The 20,871-nt window shown below is 38.8% G+C and overlaps 2 protein-coding genes across 2 annotated transcripts in view; one reads left to right on the top strand and one right to left on the bottom strand.

The window, feature by feature from the left end:
• The window catches only part of SLC18A2 (solute carrier family 18 member A2), a 31,756-nt gene extending 28,811 nt beyond the window's left edge, over nucleotides 1-2,945 (top strand). The window contains exon 15 of the mRNA XM_040992046.1: nucleotides 1,220-2,945. Within this exon, the coding sequence (XP_040847980.1) occupies nucleotides 1,220-1,321 (102 nt within the window). The 3' untranslated portion in view covers nucleotides 1,322-2,945. The remainder of the gene's footprint in view (nucleotides 1-1,219) is intronic.
• A 2,216-nt stretch (nucleotides 2,946-5,161) lies between these two features.
• PDZD8 (PDZ domain containing 8) overlaps nucleotides 5,162-20,871 on the bottom strand; it is a 58,936-nt gene continuing 43,226 nt past the window's right edge. The window contains exons 4-5 of the mRNA XM_040992044.1: nucleotides 11,099-11,261; nucleotides 5,162-9,400 (exon numbers count right to left, since the gene is read on the bottom strand). Coding sequence (XP_040847978.1) covers nucleotides 7,200-9,400; nucleotides 11,099-11,261 — 2,364 coding nt within the window. The 3' untranslated portion in view covers nucleotides 5,162-7,199. The remainder of the gene's footprint in view (nucleotides 9,401-11,098; nucleotides 11,262-20,871) is intronic.

The following is a 20,871-nucleotide window of genomic DNA, read 5'->3' as shown; positions in this document are numbered from 1 at the left end:
AGCTACAGGTGACATCCTCAGCAGTCTAACTCCTGTGGATTTACAAGTGGACTCTGCTATGAGGCTGCATGGCTTCTGTTTGCTGAACAGCCACCCATCCATACCACAACTTCTGCATGTATCAGTTCAACCAACCACAAATAGAAAGCATTCAGAAGGAAAAAAACAAAAAACAAAAAACAAAATCAAAACCAGTGTCCTCTGTGGAACATGTATATATTTTTGCTATTACTCCTCATGCATCTGACTTACATAAGTTGTCTCACACATTAACAGTGTGACAACTACTTACATAGCTTATACAGTTAATACTAGGCACAATCCAGAGATGTGTAGATTCTACACCAACTACTCCATTTTACATAAGGGACTTGAGCATCTGCAGGGGGTCATGGAACCTACTCTGTACCCATGTTTTGAGCCTGCACCATGGGGTTAGTATAAAGCTGCAGTTTTGCTTCTAGAATGCTCAGCATGGTGCTCGCACGCATGGCATCAGCTGCCTTAGAGTACAGGCTTGGTTCTGCACATGTTCAGGAGGAATAAGGACTCTTGATGTGTAAGTTTAACATTCTAGTCCCTAGTCACACAGTGCTTTTAAATGTTAACTATCAGGAGGAAGTAAAAAAAATTAGAAAATTACCATTAGAAAAAAAAATTTAAATCATACATTTGCAAGAAGATGAAAGCTTTCGAATGCTTAGACACAAGTGTCAGGAGCCATGGTGACATGGCCTTAAACTGTTTCCACAGTAGTCTCTGTATATAGCTGGCTAAGAGAACTGAGACTTTGGTTCACTCATAGCTATCTTTCTAACCTGAGGGTGCCTGTTGTCCCACCAAGGGCACATCCAGAATGATGCAAACAAGCTGGCAGTGGTTACTTCTAGAATCCTTATTCCAACTCCAGAAGTCTACAATGAATGCTTCTTAAACCCAACCTGTTCAGCCAAGCTTCCCAGTTGGTTCTGAGCACTGACTTACGGTTCCCAACAGGCATGATCTAAGTTGCACAGAGACCACGTCTGCAATCTCCTGTTGCCTGGAACTGCCCTGAACTCCAGGTCTTCCAGGCATTGCACCTGCTGATTCCTCCAAATGACTAGTTAATAGCAAATAATAATACAGAACTTTCAAATAGTAATCTCTATGAACAGGTAAAAACCATCTTTCGAAAAAAAGCATAAAATTAATATTCTTTTCCTTCGCTCTCTTGTAGGCTATTCTCATGGATCATAACTGCCCCATTAAAACAAAAATGTACACTCAGAATAACATACAGTCATATCCACTAGGTGAAGAAGAATCTGAAAGCGACTGAAGCCCTCATCATCATCAGAGTATTTAATTGTAGGAAAGCTTCTCCAGTGACACGACTCATCCAGAACTGTCTTAGTCTTACCATGCCTCCCTGGTGAAAAACAACCAAAGGTCATTATTTCTTTTCCATGGTTATGATTGATTGCCAATAGCCTTATAAAGAAAAAGCTTTTCTAGGGATTTGTATAAATAGTGTTGAAACTTTATTTTGAGTATTTGGTTTTATTAAATATTATACAATATATTTTCACGAAATATGTAAATCTATAAATGTTTGAATCCAAATCAAGTATTTTTTAACTTACATTCACAAACACTTGGGCAAAAGAAAAACATATTTTTTTTTTCTGAATATTGGTAATGAATGTTTAAAGCACATACTGAGACTCTTCCGACGAGACACTAGAAGTCTGCCAAATAGAATCCAGACAGCGTACGTTATGTGGTGACACTGAACAAGTGGTACGAACTTGACTTATTACTATACCCACGGTTAGAAGCTAGTTATCTTAAGTGCAAAGGACAAGGATTTGAGTCAGTTACCTTTTAGGCTCACCCACAGATCTCACCTGGCACAGGTTTTCTTTGATACCCTACCCGGATTGAGATGGCTGTCAACTGTGTTTACCTGTCATGTGGTTGGCGGCAAACTGTAAAGGTACAAGGGAAAAAACCAGTAATGTTCTGGAAACAGAAGCACCCAACTATTCAGTCAGGAACAAGAAGCCTTCCTTTTACAGTGTACTCTTATGAGAGAAAACTAAGTGTATCTTACATTGTCAAGGTTGCTTGAGCATAGTACAATTTATCAACACCAAGTTCAAGTTTTAGAAAAGGAAACTTAAAAAGCTGCTGTGACCTGAGCAATCAAACTACATCTTTGACTTCTTTCTAGATCATCTAAAGTGTTTCTTTGGGATTAATTTGGGGTTGTCTGAGACTATTACTTTCCAGACTCCTAAAAGTGTTTTACATCTCCAATGTTAAAGTAATTCTTAAAAATTAAGGTAAAAGAATGAAATTGTTCTGAATAAGGGTAAAAGTAGGGTGATAACACATCCCCTTCCCCAGGCAGAAAAAGCAAACATCTGAATATGTGTGTCCCCGTGTCATCTTGTGTGCTGTGTACTCGTTTTCTAAGCATGATTACACTGATGTGCCTTTTCCGTGTATCAGTAAATAGGAATCATCAGTTTGCATTGTTTTCTATGATTGGAGAGTGAACATAACGTGCCACACAACTCTAGTGATGCTTAATTCTTCACTTTTGTAACCACAAACAAAAACTGACCTAATGTCAATTAAGCTAAGTTGTGCTTGTGTTAACCTGGACATCAAGGAACAAAAACCTTAAGAACAAAGACTCCTCAACAAACTGCTTCTTACTGTCTAGGATGAAGTGGCTAAGACTGCCCTTGCTTTATGAGCCTTTCCTGGGGAGCTTGTGATGGTCTGAAGCCTGCTTCCCAAGTGCAGGTGGTTTCATGCACACACACTTGTTACTACTTATCTGTACTGGGCAGTTTCCACAGATGTGTCCTTTCGGGAGAGGCTGACATGGAGTTATATGGGTAAAATAAAAGGCAGGAACACTGCTGCTTCTAAGGGAGGACAGACTTCAAATGGCTTTCCTTGCCACCACTACCACATAATTTCTTCCTATTTCATTTGTGTCCTTAAGGCCCCAGTTTACTTTCAGATGACAATTCTGGGTTAGCCAGGCTGTGAAGCCTTTTTAGTGGGAGGGGGAATTACGTATTTAGCAGAACCAAACATGGTTCTCTGAACGTTTGTTTGAAAAAAATATATATTTTGGTGTTGGTGGTTGTCTGTACCTGGTAACGTAGGTACAAGAATTTTAATATTCGGCCTTCTTTATTGACTGCTAAGTGTATCTGTCCAAATTATGTTTTAGGCAGTTTATTTAATAAATATTCTCAACCCTGTACCATGACTGTTTGTATTCCTTTATAAAACAAATATTGCCGTGGGAATAAATTATTGTTTTGACGTGGATATTGAATTAAAGACTATTCTCTAATGCTTGTGGATATCAGGTAAAAGCCATTTCAAGTTAATATGAAGACATACTTTCTAACTTTCCACAACTTGCTTATGTTGAAATAGTCATATTAGTGTAGAAAAAAAGCACCAAGTTATCATTGTACATTTTTATGGTTGTCCTGACTGCTGTGAAACAAAAACTGGTGAAAATATAATATGCAGGTGATTTGCCCTGACAATGCTTAACATGAGGGCCACAAATGCCTGACATGTTCCCTAAAGTCTGTGACACTGGGGACATCTGAATGGCTGTTCCCCTGTGCTTCTCATAGCTCCAATCGGATCACTAAAGGGAGCTGCCACCCAGAAAAGATCAGGGCAGTTTTCTTGTTGCTGTTAAAGTTATCATGTCAGTCAGAAATTAAGTCCTCTAGGGTCCAGCGTAGTGGTTAAAGTCCTCGCCTTAAACACGCCGGGATCCCATCTGGGCGCCGGTTCTAATCCCGGCGGCCCTGCTTCCCATCCAATGCCTGTGGCCTGGGAAAACAGTGGAGGACGGCCCAAAGCTTTGGGATCCCGCACCCGCGTGGGAGACCTGGAAGAAGCTACTGGCTCCTGGCTTTGGATTGGCTCAGCTACAGCCGTTGTGGCCGCTTGGGGAGTGAACCATCCGGACAGAAGATCTTCCTCTCTGTCTCTCTTCCTCTTTGTATATCTGACTTTCCAAAAAAAAATCTTAAAAAACAACAACAGAAATTAAGTCCTCTAAAAGTGAAAAAATTGAAAATCATTTTGCTTTAGACACAAGTTGTGCCAAGGTTTTAAAAAGCTGAGGGGCAGAGAGCCAGCTAAACTATCATTCACTTGCACCAGGTGGGTTAGGCCAGGCTGAAACAGAGTCAAGTCCTCAAACCACGTCCCTGGTGTTAGTGGCAGGGACCTAAGTACTTATCACCACCTGATGAGTCAGGAATGCATTAGCAGGGAGCAGGAACTGGGAGGATTCAAATCTGGGTACTCTCATATGGGATACAGTGTCCAAACCTGCATCTTAACTAGCTCATCCTGAGACCCATCTCCAAACGTTCCAAGATATTATTCTTTATTACAATATTAGTAACAGCCAAATAATTTTAAATTGTTAGATACAGATTTAGAATTTGATAGTAGTATCCAGAATTTTTAGGGTTGTTTTCTCAGAACACACAAAAAGCCCATAGTATTTCAACAAGTTCCTATACTGAAGAATGTAAGGTTTGAAATGTAGCATTTTATGATTGCAAAATAATGCTCAAATTTTGCTGTTTGTCTAACCCAGTCTTTCAACTAAATATCAATATATGAATACACTTTAAACAGACTAATTAAACAGGCAATTCCGTAAATCTGAAATTTTACAAGTTAAAAATTAAATTTTAATGTTTATCGGCAATTTGCAAAATAACCAGTTTATTTAGCAAAAGTAGACTCTGCCTGGCCAAACTGTACCAGGCAACTGTCCACAGTGACACAATGCTTTTCTTTGATGTTGTCAAATGAAGATTTGTCTTCTGTGATAGGCTCTATTAGTTTTTTTAGCTATTGAAAACCTAGCATGGCAGCCAGATTACATCAGTAACATTATACAGTTGTTTCCACCGAAGCCACACACCTTTCTATGCGCTGGGCTCTTTGGAGTGTCCCCACCCTGCACTAACACCACGGTGATGCCGCCACTGCCTTTCCCAGGATATGGAGCTATTGCACTACATTAAAGGTATACGTAACCAATGTCATTAGCAGCATTACTGAGCTTTCCGTAACTGTGGTTCTACAAAGTTAAAATACTTTAAAAAGAAGACTGTTATGTGAAACCAAGCTTTATGTTACTTCTACACCTCTTTCAAATGCATCAATTTCAGCAGCATGTTTAGGTATCATTACTTTTCCATGATTTAATCCACAAATACCACCCACTTACAGATACTCTGCCTTCCATGTTATCAATGATTAAGTTGTTGTTTACAAGATGAAATGTGGGTATATGTTGGGCAAATTGTTTCAAGCATGTTATTGGAACATTTTAGAGTTGAGAGAATTTGGTATATTAAGTCTGCCATGGTAATGTTCTCTTAAAATGCAGGCATGCTTAAATAAACACCAGAAAAGGGGGCACACAGAGATCTCTGTTTGCTATAAACTTAGCCAAGGAAAATATTCAGTGTTCTAATATTTCACTAAATCAGACAACAGGTGTGACAATTAACTCTTGACTTTAAATGTGGAGTAACTCAACCCTCAAGAATGTTCTCATTCATACAAATAAGACCTTTCATGTGTACAGTTTTGGACCATTCGTAACACTGTTTCCCTCACAACAATCATGTGAGGTAGTTAAAGTGTCATTCCCATCTTAGAGATGGAAGAACCTGCAATATGGAGCCCTTTGGGACTTACCTACAGTTAAACAGTTCACTAATGGAAGAGCCTGAACGTAAACTCTTGGAGTACTGGACTAAAAACCCAAGCCACAATCCTCAATAGCATTATATGAATTTTCCAGCCAATTATAAAAGCTGTTCCATCTAATTTAATTTCATGTTAGTTTCACTGTATCTTGGTTAACATAGCAGTTACCTACAAAAGGGAAAAACACATCAACTGAGTCAATTACATATTTTCCTCACTCATTCATTACTGGAATCCCTAAGAGGGAGTCAGAGTACATCCTCATTTCAAAGAACTCGTTCCAATGACTGTGTGTATATATTGTCCATTTTTCACTTATCTGTCTTTAACAAAGAGTCTGAACTATACAAGTACTCAGAATGATCACATTCCTTTATGCCTATGTCAGATGAGGCAATTTTGCATGATTCTTTTTCACAACATATTCCTGCAGGTTTTAAAAACCAAACCAGCCAAAAGTAAAAAGTAATTTTAAGAACAGTCCTCTGAAACTTAAATATCCTTGCACATGCTTTATTTCCTATGAGAGAACTAAAGATGAAAAAAATCATCATGAATATTTAAAACTTCCAGTTAAAAGGAAAGCATCAACATTTTGAAAGATATTTCAAAATCCTATTGGTTACTGTTTTTCAGTAAATTTTTGTCATCCTCCCACAAAATCCTTGACCAACTGCATATTGTAATTCCCTATTACACAGTACTTTTCAGTGCAAGCTCTTCAAAGTAATCACTGTTTTATCTTCAGCTGCACAAAAATTTTGGGAAAAAATTTTCACAAAAGCATAGAAAGCAAGCAATATATGTAATTTAAAAAATCAAACCTGCATAACAGACTAAAGCTGCAGCATCTGCTTTCATGTTACATTTGGCAAAAACAAAACACCCCTGAGAACCCCAAAATAACAAAAATATCTCAAGTATATTGAGATGATAAACTTTATAACAAAATATATATTCAAAACTTGTTCCCTCAGTGACTGCTGTCAATCTGGGCATGCAGCAAAGCTGTTATATAATCATGATGGCAATGAAAACATTGAGACGCTGGACAGTATCCTTCTTCAAACTAACTCAAAAGCTAAGAGGAAGGAGAATACACTGACACATCACACATACATAAACATGAAAAGTTAGCTTACATAATTACATAATTAGAAAAAGTTAAAAATAAATTAGTAAAAATGAATTCCCAGTATAAACCCAAAAAAGCATAGCTATAAATGCAACCTGAAGCAACCAATTTAGTGAGCTGGTCATGTTTTTGCCAGAAAACAACCTTTTTCATTCTTGTTCTTACACAAGCAAGTAACTGTGGAGAAGCAGGCCAAAGTGCGTCCTTAGAGGATTTTAACATAGTTGTAGCTGTGGTACTTGAGATGCAATTTTTCCCCCACTGTCACGGAAAACCTGAAGCAGCCTGTGTGTTACACAGACTCAGAGGGGCTAAATAAGTCATCTGCTATGCTGCTGAATGGCTGTGTGTCTATTAGTTGGCTTATTTCATTATTCAGATCTTCTTCTGCATCATCTGTGAACTTGCTTACTTTTTTGGAGTGCTGGTCTAAGGACAGGCTTTCCAAAGTTTCGATATCTTCGATGCCTGCTCTGTAGTGGATCATAAGAAGTGTCAGAGCTTGGAGTCTTTCACCTGATTTAGCCAAAGCAGCAGAAAGAAGAGATTTTTTCCTTGTATCAGTTGTATCTTTTTCTTCTCTAACAAGGGAATTATTATGTTCTAACTCCTGATCAATTTCATTCTGCAGCTTGTCCAACATGAACTCTAGTTTCTGGACCCTCTCCTCGGTAGGCAAGCCCCTGTACAGATCCCGGCCAATTTCCTTGACGGCAATGAAAACACTGTCATCCAGCCCACCTTCCTTTCTCACCAACTTAATTCCCGCACTGTTTCCCCGCTTAGAAGGACTGTTTGGACCACAGACCTCTGTGTCACTGCCTTCGTTGTCTGATGTGTTGGGTGTATGTTTTGGTGAAGGTTCTGCAAGATCAGTCCCTGGTTCAGAAAGGCGGGTTTTAGAGACTTGACGCAAATTTAACAAACGTGAGCTAGTGTTGATGATGTGCCTGGTTAGACCAGTTGTTCTGTTGACTGACTTGCTGGCCTCTGCGTCAGCACGAGGCAGGCTTACAAGAGGGTCCTGTCCATCAAGCCTGAGGTTTTTCAGGGTCCGGTCTATTCGCCTGTCAGTCGCTCCACAAAGAGGTGTCTCAGCCAGACACTTTTCTTGACATTTTTTATGGCAAACGTAAGCACAGAACATGCACTGGGAAGCAGCTTTAGTCCAGACTTTCTTCTTACAGTAATCACACCAAGTTGGATTCTGGAATTGAGTATCCTGAAAACTGTGTTTATTTTCTGCAAAACTCAGCTGCCCAGCAAGGTGCTCTTCTTTAGGGAGGGCAGAACCTTCTTCCACCAAATGCAGTTCTTTTTCTTTTTCTATGTTAGGAACAATCTGGTGGTCTGGTTCTCCTTCTTTCAGATACTTAAAGTGAACAGTAATGTCGCCAAAGCAAAACTTGTCATTGAATCCTTTTTGCACACTCAGATTGCGGAGTGCAGTTCTAGTGACGACAGCCTTAGGGGAGGGGGCTTCCAGTCTGAACTTTGAAAGATATTCCATGTTTGATGTAGCTAGGCATCCTAAAGCCACCTCTTCAAGTTTTAAACTAATGTGTCCCAAACAGATGAGACCTCCCAACTTGAAAGGATCCCTACACCACAGTGCAATGTTTAAGTATTTGTGGCAGGCTTCTATGTCAAACACACAGGACGCTCTGGTTCTTGTCCATTTTCCTAGCTTATTACGGTAAAGAATTTCTGAAGATTCCCATGTTTGAGGATCGTCTGTATTGTCCTTAGTAGGGCAGGAAGTTTCTGAAATAAAATCTTTAGCCACTTCTTGCTTTGCTACCGATGGCTTGGGTACAGTGACATCTTCTCCGTGGTCCACAGTTTTTGCTTGCTTTTCAGTGGATTTATCTGTAGCAGGAGGAGCTGCCAGCACCTTCTCTGGCTTTTCAACCACATCTGGTTCTGCCTGATTAGGAGCATCAGCAGATGGCAAAGCAACTTTCAGCTGGGGTCGTGGTGGCACAGGTGGTTTGGAAGTGGATCCCTGGGCAGGCTTTGACATTTGTGCTGGATCTGTTACCTCAGAAGTTTTTAGGGTTGAGGGCTTATTTCCTTCTTTGGGTGGGATTTTTGGTGGTACTGGGTGACTTCCTGTAACTAATTTGCGGTTTAAAACTGGTGATATAGCTCCCAGGGGTTTTATAGAAAGTGTTGTTGGTGTACGTTTGGGACTATGACTTAATGCTTGTGCCTCATCTTTAGACTCATTTTGTGTCCTGACATCACTCGCCAAATCTTCAAATTCAGATTCCAGGTCTCTGTTTTCAGCATCTACTGCCAACCCTGTGGCCTCGTCTTCATAACTCGGTTGGCATGTGCCTGACAAGAAGTTTTCTTCTAGTTGGCCGAAACTATCTTGCAGCACTGCCCCTGGGTTACTCTGACCAACAGGCCTTTCATAGTACACCAGGACTCGGTCACCAGCCTGCTTAATAAGCTTCAATACTTGCAATGTCGATGTTATTTTCACACCTGTTTTAAGGGAAATCATATACATTATTGCAATAAAAATTGCCAAAATTTGTTGAATATAAGCTTCCATTGCCTCACAGTTGCTGAACTAATGGAGGAGTAACAGGGAAACACCAAAATATTTTATTTGGTTTTTACATGACTCAGTTATTTGCAAAGCTGGACACACTGTTATCCTGGATTGTTGACTGTTCTGAACCAGATGATAACACAGACCTTCTGAGAGTTCAAGCTGCTAGCTTCTATCCCCTCTGGAGTAACAAACAATGGATTGCTTGGTGTGAACTGAGAGGGTAAGCAGAGGAAGACCTACTGGAAAAGGATTCTATGATTGATAAGGTAAGGATGATGGGTCGCTATGATTTAGCAAAGGAAATTCCCAAATATCCTAGGGCTCAAAGTGATGTGACAAATGATTCAAATTATGAGACTAATGCTTGAAATAGACAGTAAAACACTACTCTATGAATAACATACTCTTTTTAGACTTGTTCATTAAACTTCTTTTTCCAGGACTGGGAAGAACAATAAGGAATAAATTACTTTAGTCAGGCTGGTGTGCTCTCACACTGCAGCTGCTTGGGGAAGATGAGCTTTGACCTGTCACAGCTGGGAAAACTTTCTACATCACAGATCTTCGACTTACAATTACTTTCTGTCCACAGTCCACTATTTTCTTCTTTTAAACTGTTAGGATCCTATGTGCTAAGTGAATCCTTTTAGGTAATCTCTTGGCCCAGCCATTCATTCATCCTTTGGATGGTGCTTTTATCTGTACTTTAGATATTATTCTTCCATCTCTCTCAGAACTATTTTAATTAATTATTCTAATTTATTTTCTTCCTTTCGTAAGTTCTTCTTTTGCTATTGAATCTGGTATGCATCTTAACATTATATCTGGGTGACTGGCATACACATTAGAGTTTGGGAAGCACTGCTGATGCCAGGGTCATGTAACAAGGATAACTGATTTGTTACTTTATTGTCTTATCAATAAAGAAAACATGCCACACTGCATATAAAAGATAAACTAAGACCAAGCACATATTTGATAAATCTCTTAACAAGCCTACAATTGGTGGGTCATGTCTTTGAATTTCTGACAAGGCTTAGAGTCCCCCCACTGCTGCGTATAAGTCCTGCTGCTCAGCCATACATATCCAAGCAAAGAAACTTCCTAGCCACAGAAGTTTTCGCTGCTGTTAACAATTTAATTGATACAGACATGCAGGTGACACTCTCCACCAATGATCTGGGCTGAAATTTGAATGAACAATTGCTGGATATTCAGATAATGTGGGGCAACAGGCTACATCAAATATACCCTCTTGGACCAGGAAAATTACTTGCTTCTCTGTTTGTTATCTGACAAGTGATAAGGACAATAGTGCCAATTTATTGTTGTGCCAATTTAAAGTTATTGTTGAGATATCTTTTATACTCGATGAAAAATGTAGGAATAGAAGGTAGGAAAGGAGGGGAAATAAGAAAAATGGTCTAATGTTGAATTTAAAGGCTTGTGCTTTAGGACTAAAATGGCATGCGAGGCTTCCTTAAGATTTTTATTTATAATAAACTTTATTTTTGTAACTTTCTAAGCAAAACAAAACTAACAGGCACTTATAAAAATATGTAAGGGAAAACTTCCAACTGCTCTCCAGTTTCTTTGTAAAATACACTGCATATTAATATAATTACCTCCAATAGCAATAAGTCGATCTCCTCGCTGAAGATCTGCAATTGCAGCAGGCGAGTTTGGGGCCACTGTTTCAATTATGACGTGTCCAGCATATCCATCAGTTGACTGGACTAAACGAAGTGTAAGTCCAACACTTTGTAAATTTCCTTTTATTAACTCAACCTTTGATAAAGAGGAAAAAAAAAAAAAGAATCAACTTCAAGGATTCACAGTAGATTACGAAAACAGAATACTGAGAAGGCCCAAAGTTGCTGCTGTTTATACCACCATGGTGACTGCTATTATGGAAAAACAAAAAGAGGGAATCTTTTCCCTAAAACTAGAACTTATTTAAAAGGCAGAATGACACAGAGAAAAGAGACAGTGATCTTTCACCTCCTGCTTCACCCTTCAAATGTCGACAACCCTGAGGGCTGGGCAAGGCTGAAGAAGGGCAAGGTATTCCCTGCTGGCCTCCCCGATGGTGAGAGAGGCCCAAGTACTTGGGATCTTCTGCAATCCTGAGTGAACCTGCAGGAAGCTAGATGAGATTGCAGCACTCAAGACTGTCTGACGTGGGATGCTGGCACTGCAAGCATCAGTTTACCCACTGTGCCACAATGGCAACCTGGAAATCACCATTTAAACTATATAAATCAGCATATTCCCAGACTATACTATTAGGTCATCAAAAACAACCCCAAAAACCAAGCTAATAATTGTGTTCAATCCATGATCACTGTAGAAAATTTAGGGATAAAGGTGAAATGAAAGTTATTCCTCATAATACTCTGTAAAACCATTCATCTTTCATATTTTCTGATATATCTTAATGCAAAATTGAGAACTTTTAAGGCTGAGTCATTATAAACATTATATATAATAAATGAAATTCTGAGTCCTGTTTGCCTCAAATTTAACAGAAGTAATATATGTCTGATATATCTTTGAAATCCCCCTTTTGACGGTTATCCTCTGTATGTGCAGACTTTCACCTGTGGATTCAGCCAACCAGAAAGTAAAAAAACTGTATCTGCACCAAACAATGCAATATTCTATTTATGTAACATTCATACTGTGTTAGATATTGAAAACAATCTAGACATAAGTTTAAGAATACCAGAGGATGTGTGTACGTTATATGTAAATATTATGCCATTTTATATAAGAAAACTTAGTGCCTACGAATGCTATACACAGGGGGTTTCCTGTAGCTAGCAAGAGATAGCTGAATTTTCTCTCTGGAGGGAGGCAAAGAAAACAGCTTACATTATGTTTTACTCTGAGTTAATGAGATACTCTGCTCTGATTTATATGATCATTTTATTTTTTAAACAAATTTGTCATCTATTTATGAGGGATATGAATCCCAGATTCACATCATTGTGAATGCAGAAAGGCACACTAGTTCTAATTTTATTCAAATCAGTAACTTTAAAAAAGGCTAGGATACCACATCCCTCCAGATGACAAGAATTCAATCGTTATTTACTGAATTCAATTACAAACCAGTCTAACTACTGCCCACTTGCCCACATCCCTTACCTGTTCTCCAGGAGTATGACACAAAGAACTTTGCAAAAACCCTGCTAATATCCACATATGTCACTATGCTGCTTTAAAACACAAACTTCAATGAGAAATTCAATTTTCCTACTTGTCAGTGCTGGATGATAAGATAACATTTATTTGAAGATATTCTTTAATTTGGGCATTAATACATTTTGTAAAGTTATTTTTATTATAAAAAAGTCTTATGCTCTGAAAATGGGAAATATAGTCAAATTGTGGACTACCTGAAGATTTATAATACAACCCCCTAATCACTTGTATTTCAATATATCCAAACGCCCACCTATTCTTGCCATATCACATTGTAAATAACTTATTTATAATATTAGATTTCATTTACCAACGCCCTCAAGGACACATTCCGAGAATATAAAAATATTTTGTAGTAAGCAGTAACAAAGTTGAAATTTAGAATGCAAATTTTTTTAATTACAGGAAGCTAAGGACAACAAATGAGTAAAAACCAAAGCTGTATGAATCTGAGTACAGTAAAGTTTAACAGTTGAAATGTTTTTCCTTTTTTTTTTTTGGTGATTTACCTTTAGCTTTTAATGTAGAACCAGGGCTGAACCAAGAACTGAACCGAAGTTAGTGTAGGTATTTTTATTTCTTTTTTTTTTAAAAGATTTATTTATTTTTATTACAAGGTCAGATATATAGAGAGGAGGAAAGACAGAGAGGAAGATCTTCTGTCCGACGATTCACTTCCCAAGTGGCTGTAACGGCCGGAGGTGAACCAATCTGAAGCCAGGAGCCAGAAGCCTCTGCTGGGTCTCCCACATGGGTGCAAGGTCCCAAGGCTCTGGGCCGTCCTGACTGCTTTCCCAGGCCACAAGCAGGGAGCTGGATGGGAAGCAGGGCTTCACACAGAAGCAGCACATCAGGAAATTAGCCCATCATGATATTATCTGTCAGTTAAGATTTACTGGAAGATAATATCCTATCCTGTTCATAACAGAACATGTTTTAATAGGAAAAGCATGTTTCATAGACAATAGAATCCAAATACTGTGGTTATCTAATAAATAAAATATTACACAACATACTATCTTCTAATCAATATGCACGATGCTTATAACACCAATAATATCAGTCTGTCATAAATACTTTCTAAAACCTGCACTTTATGGCATAAATGATATTTTCTAAAAGAAAAAAGAAATTAAGTTAATAATACTTATAAGTAATGAGTATATGCTTAGTAAAACACACCAACATTTACTAAGTGTTCTCTGGCTTTAGGACTGTCCCTGCAGCCCTCTAACCCAGAGTATGGTGACAGTGTGAGCTGTCCTGCTGCTGTAATACATGTTCACTGTCTTGCCACACTAGATGGCACAAACTGGATCCAAACTGTATCAACTGAAGTTTCTTTCTGGATATCTAGAATTTTGATTCAGAGATTCTTAAGATGAATATAATTAGTGGCTGTGGTCACCTGTGTGGATTCCTCTGGACTGGAAGTAGAGAACGCTTGCAAGAACAAAGCACACCAGCAGCTCAGAACAGGGAGACAGCAAATGGTGTTTTACTCTCTGGTTTCAAGTTCTCTCTTCCCGTCTGTCTCTTCCTCTCTGATTTATTTATTTCAAATCAGAGCCATGGAGGGAAGGATAGAAAGATCTTCCATACATGGATTCACTCTCTAAATGGCCACAAAGGCTGGGGCTAGGCCAGGCCAAAGCCAGGAGCTTCTGGGTTTTCACACGTATGACAGACCCAGAGATCTGGGCCATCTGCTGCTTCCTCAGGCACATTAGTAGGGACGCTAGATTGGAAGTGGAGCAGCCAGGACTCAAACTGGCACCCATAAAGGACGCTGGTGCTCCAGGTGGCAGCTTAACTCTATGCCATAGCGCTGCCCCCTCCCTCCATCCCCCGTTTGTTTCTAAGGCCTGGTCATACTCTTGTTTAAACTTCTTGTTAAAATCTGATGCACACAACCATGAACGTGGCCATAATACCTGCACTCAGGTCCAGCAAAGATTCTGGTATCCTTTCTAAACTAAAACTTTAATGTTTAACTTACCAGGCATTGTGTCAGAAACTATCATACCCATCATCTCATAAAACCCCAAGAGTTACATTACATTGGAAAGTGACAATATTTAATAACATATAGAATGTAAGTATTTATATAGCATTTAAATTATAAATATGTAAAAAATAAATAAATTATAAAGGTAGGATACACTCTCTGTTGCTGGGCCTATATGAACTGATTTGCTATTTGTGGAAACCAAGCAATAGATCTTTACTGGGCTAGAAATATAGCTTCAATGGTACTCAAAACAAGGCAAAAACAAACCAAAAACCCCCTAAGTTAATTATCAAAAATTGCAGACGCCTGCTAATTATATGTGTTGGCTCACAGGGCCCAATATCCACAACACTGTAGACAACCTGTACTTAACTTCACCAATAATGTAAAAAAAAAATCCAGCCACGTGTTCATCCTTGCTGTAGCGAGCAATTTGGCAACATCGAGACGGGCTTTAAGAGCTTTCACACTCTGACATCCACTTAGCCTTTCTTGGACCCAGCTGTAATGTCTTATTTTCGCTTAGGGTGAGGGGGTAGGGGAAAACATATTGATTTTTTAATGTCTTTCTAACACAGATAATAGTGTAGAATGGATAGAAGCCATTTCAATAACACATCAATATAACTTATTTTACAAACTGTTCTCCCCGTATGAGCTTGTAACACTGAGCAAAAAGACCTCAAACTCTTCAAAATAGTAAAGAGATCACTAAATGACAGACTCTCACCTGCTGGGAGCAGGTACACTCTGAACATACATGCTTTCATACAGCAAGTTTCTGAAAAACACATCATGAATACTATTCCACAGCTTTGTTTTATTTTGTTTTCTGTCAAATAGTGGAACAGGAAGGGTAAAATGTGACATGAAACACAATATATACAATGTCAGTATAAAACAACTTTTTCACAATATTTTTTACAAATCCCATGTTTCAAATTTCATGGAGTTTTCTAAATTATCCACATTCAAAAGTTAAAGTCCTGTAGACTCAACTGAATATCCAAAACAAGTCTAAGACTCTGAAAATACAGTAACAAAGTCCTTGCTTGTTTCAGGGAAATCTGCAATCGAGAAATTTTGATGAGGATACCAGTGATTTGACGAGAATACTCAAATAGTAGGGAACTGTGAAGACAGAACACCTAACTCTTGAAGGTATAAAAACAATGGGCATGTGGTAAAAAGGCCAGGGTGTGGACTCAGTAACACCGCAGTTCGCTCTAGGCTCCTGGTCCAGTTCTGGCTGGGATCCGGGAGGAAGGACCTATGATCTATCTCCTTTCCACTTATTTGGGCAGATAGAAACTTAGTCCCCTTCTCCCTCCCTTTTCCTGTACAGCAGGTGAAATGCTGAGCCTTCCATCAAAAAGCCAGGACAAGATTTAATGGGGAAGAGGCATCCAGTAACTTGACACTTAAGGCCACCATGATCTACAGTAACAGATCTTCCCACAGAAGTTTTTAAGAAGCATGCGCTCACTTGGGGAGTGAATCATCGGATGGAAGAGCTTCCTCTCTGTATATCTGCCTTTCCAATAAAAATAAAATAAATCTTAAAAAAAAAGAAGCATGATGATAAGAGATGGCAAATGATATGCAGCATCAGGTTGTAAAAGAGGGGAGTCTTGAAGGAGTCATACATAGTTTAATTCCTATCAATCAGACATTTTTTGGAAGGGTACTTGCAACTCACTGTAGAACTCCCTTCTTGAGCAACTACTATTGCATTTGTGTGCAGTGAATTTGTTGCCTACATTTTAAAAGAATTGAAATATGATTTCTGTTGGTGTAACAATGACTCAGTAAACTGAACAAGGAACCTTCACTTTCGCACAGGTTTTATGGAAAACCCCATGTTTCTGCTTTTCCTTCATTTTCAGAATTGTTACCTAGAGTTGTTTCTGGCTTCCTTAGTCATAGTATCCCGGAGAAGTACATAATCTTTGTTTCAGTGCTTGCTAGATAAACATTACAAGCAACGGAAACAAATGTTCTACAAATAATTTGTTTACAAATACATGTTGAAAGTAGAACTATTTGGTTATACTGTGCAAGTGCCCTGGAAATGGAGATTCTCCAAAGTTAAAAGTTGTCTTCACAAATCGGTCTACTAATGAAGTATCTAGGCATTTCTGTCAAAACGCCTCCTGCATTTGTAAAATATAGTTGTTGTGTTCCTAAGAATATGCAACAGTTCCTTCGGTCCAGCAACCAAAATTCTATAAGCCCAGGAGCCCCCACCCCCATCCTGCCCAGAAGGTGACTGCTATGAACTGACTACCTGATGTGTCCCCACTCCCTAATTTGGAGCTTCCTAGCCTTCAGAACTGTAAAAATAAACCTTTGTAGTTCATAAGACGGCTGTTTTATGGCATGTAGATATAGCAGGCCAAAGGGCTAAGACAGTGACTATATCACAGCCTGGGATGGACCAGCATACAGGTCACTGGGGCTCGGCTTGCTTTGGGGGCAGGTTAATTAGATTCTGATCATTAGGAACTCTGGACATTCTAATTAGAGCATTAAAAGATTAGAGTGTTAAATGATCAGAGGATTAAATGATTTTCCTCCAAACACCTGCTTACAACTGAGAAATCATAACTAGAAAAAAATTTATATTAAATAAATGAACTATTTTACACAGTGAGCATCTATTCATACAATATTTGTCACAGAGTATGCTAAAAATCTAGTTTTCTAGTCATTTCACTAAATAACAGGTGTCAGGTCAATCTGCTTATGGGTACAGAGAACAAATTACTGCCAGGCTAGGTGCTAACACTCTACTGCCCATCCCAACTAGAAGCAACAGGCTTTCTTTGAACAGATTTCTATCTTACCACCTATGATTTTAAAAAAGGCAATGATCTAACTAATGATCTAGCTCCATTAATACTATGACAAATATTTACTACGGAAAGTATCCTGTTTGTGTTTCTTGCCTCCTGTTCCCCTCATCTGTTCCTTCCCTCTCCCACACAAATGAATCACTTGGATATAAAATAATATGAAATAATTTAGAAGTCAAAAAACTAAAGAAACAAAACCATCATTCAATTTGCTTATATAGCATATTTCAGCCAAGTTACACCTCTGAGAAGCTAACAAATCTTTTATGCTCAAGAGTGAAAAAGAAAGCAAGAAAAAGTAAATTATAGTCTCTGAGGGGTCATTTCATATCCACCTGATTTACCTCTAAGCACACACAGATTTTATAGCACAGAAAACACTTCATGAAATGCTTCCTAGGCCCGTCGGCACCTTAAATATTGTCCTCTCTGCTTCCATGAATCTCACTAAATCCTCAATCATGTTTCACTCAGGTCTATCACTCTAACGGAAAAAGTCAGATACTGTGTTTATGAGGGATTTTCAAAAAGTCTGTGGAAAAGATATGATGAAAAAGTATGTGTGGATTTCAAGCAAATGTATAATTCTATTATACATTTATTATACATGGGATTAGAACCAGTGCTCTGGCCCAAGATGGTGGCCTAGTGGCTAAAGTCTTCGTCTTAAATGCACCGGGATCCCATGTGATTCTAATCCCAACGGCCCCAATTCCCATCCAGCTCCCTGCCTGTGGCCTGGGAAAGCAATCGAGGATGGGGCCCAGAGCTTTCAGACCCTGCACCCGTTTGGGAGACCTGGAAGACTCCTAGCTCCTGGCTTCAGATTGGCACAGTTCCAGCCATTGCAGTCACTTGTGGAGTGAATCATCAGATGGAAGATCTTCTCTGTCTCTCCTCCTCTCTCTCTCTATATATCTGACTTTGCAATAAAAAATAAAACAAATCTTAAAAAAAAATAAAAGAACCAGCACTCATATGAGATCCTGATGTGTGCAAGGTGAAGACTTTCGTCACTAAGCTACCGTGTCTGGCCCTTCAGTAATTAACTCTTAAAGGATAGCTGGAAAAAAATATTACTCAACCATGGCAGATGCAGAATTCTCTCACGGGAAACTGAACACTGTGTGGGGGTAGATTTGTACTTAGGTTTGGGTTTTGGCTTTAACAGTATCCTACAGCACTTGGACTGTCAAGGCTAAATGGAACTATAGGCATAAATATCTAGCATAAGCCAGTCACTTTTGTTATCTCCCCTGGGGAAGATTCCTTTCTGGGTGAAAATACGAGAGAGGTCCTTCAAAGCTGAATGTCAGCCCGCCATCTGACCAATCGGTCCCTAAAGCAAACACAGGTGAATCAGAACTGTATTCCTTGGTTCCCTCATCTTAGAGACAACAAAGACTCATAAATATGCTGATAAGCTCCATTATCCAAATAACCCTATCCAGGGAGATCTAAGAATAAAAAGGATCCTCTGCTCAAGTTCAAAAGGCTAATAGGAAAATAATTACAACTGAGCAATTACCTGTACTGCACTTTGGTCTCCTTTCTTCTTGGCCTGACTGAAGTTTCCATTAATGTTATGATTTAAAATGAATCTGAATTTTATACAACCATCACAGTGAAATAAGCTCAGAAAAGTATACAAAGGCTAACGTTATGAAAACAATTAGAGTAGAGCATTTGATCTTTTTAATTCTTCTTTTACACAGAAATACCTTATTCTGAATTACCAAGTCAGTCCTGAGCTAACTGTCTTGTCCTACACTTCTGTCGGGTGGTTTATATCTTACTAAGGAAGTAAGAGAACCTTAGAGACGGACAGCTGGCTTTATTTATTTTTTTAAATAGCCTTTTATCTGGAAATAATTTCAAGCTTACAAAAAGTTGCAAAAATGCAACAAAGTGTTTCCAATTGTTAGTACTTTGTTACATCTGTTTCCTTTTCAGTGCTTTTGATTTTCCTGAGCCACTGGAGGTAAGCTGTAGATGTGAAGCATCCTACTGCCGAATATTCAAATGTGTATCTCTTAACACCACATTCCCTTACAATCACGATACAACTGTCAAAGTTAAAAAAAGAATTAGCAGGGGGATTCCATATGGGCACCAGTTCTAATCCAGCTCCCTCTTGTGGTCTGGGAAGGCAGTCTAGGATGGCCCAAAGTCTTGGGACACTGCTCCTGTGTAGGAGACCCAGAAGTTGTTCCTGGTTCCTGGTTCCTGGCTTTGGATCAGTTCAGCTCTGGCCAATGCAGTCACTTGGGGAGTGAATCATCGGACAGATGATTTACCTGCCTTCTCCTCTCTTTGCAATAAAAATAAATACATCTTTAAAAAATTTTGGAACAGTAAGATAAATGACAGGCCTTATTCCAAATGGAAAGCAGTTTTGAAATATGTGTTAATCCCTTTTCATTTCTGCATAATCTGTGACCAAGGTTACTTAAATCAGCAGCAGTTAGTATACTATGGTCTGTGGACTGTTGGTAAGAAGGGTGTGTTAGAAACAGCCCTGCTCATTGTCTACAGCAGCTCTGACAGCTACAATAGTACAGGGGAGCACTTTGAACAGTGACTACAAAGCCTAAAATAATTATTTGGTTTTTCTATACAAAAAGTTATGTCACTCATTCTTCAGAATAAATGAGCACAAATATACACATACTGGCAATAGAAATTTCTTGAAAGCATCATAAAATTGGGGAAAGATCTAATGTTTATTAGCAAGTGAAACATTAAATTAAGGAACACAGTCTGCATATTTATGCAGACAAAAAAACAATGACCTGAGTAGCCAGAGAGAAACACGACCTTAGTATATAAAATTATCAGGTAGGTTACAAAAAGAAATGATAAACTCATTTTATTCTTTAAACACATTCTATATGTGAACAGTATATGTAAGTATACATTTTATATAGCTTTTCTAAATCAACAGTGACCTCTCTGAACAGGATTATGATTTTGTAATCTTCTGTATAGCTTCCTGAAAAGTAGTCCAAACATGTATATCTTTTATCTTATAAAGTATACAATATCAGAAAGCAAAGGAAGATGGCGCCTGCACCTGCGGGAAATGTGGACGAAGCCCCTGGCTCCTGGCTAGCCCGGATCCAACCAGTGCAGCCTACCAGGAGGAAAAAAGCAGAGGGAAGATCTACTTCCCCATGCCACCCCCTGCCTCTGCCCAGAAGCCTTTCCAAGATATAAAACAAATCTTTTTCCAAAAAGAATCTGCTTTTCACGATATTTACTTTCTTATGTTAAATGGATTTATACTTAAATTGTTGACAACATTCTCAGTGCTGATAAAGTCAGG

Source organism: Ochotona curzoniae, unplaced genomic scaffold (genome assembly GCF_017591425.1).
Source record: "Ochotona curzoniae isolate NIBS_2020 unplaced genomic scaffold, NIBS_Ocur_1.0 contig_66, whole genome shotgun sequence".
Taxonomy (NCBI): domain Eukaryota; kingdom Metazoa; phylum Chordata; class Mammalia; order Lagomorpha; family Ochotonidae; genus Ochotona; species Ochotona curzoniae.
The sequence above is the reverse complement of the archived record's forward strand: the minus strand, read 5'-3'. Positions and strand labels throughout refer to the sequence as shown.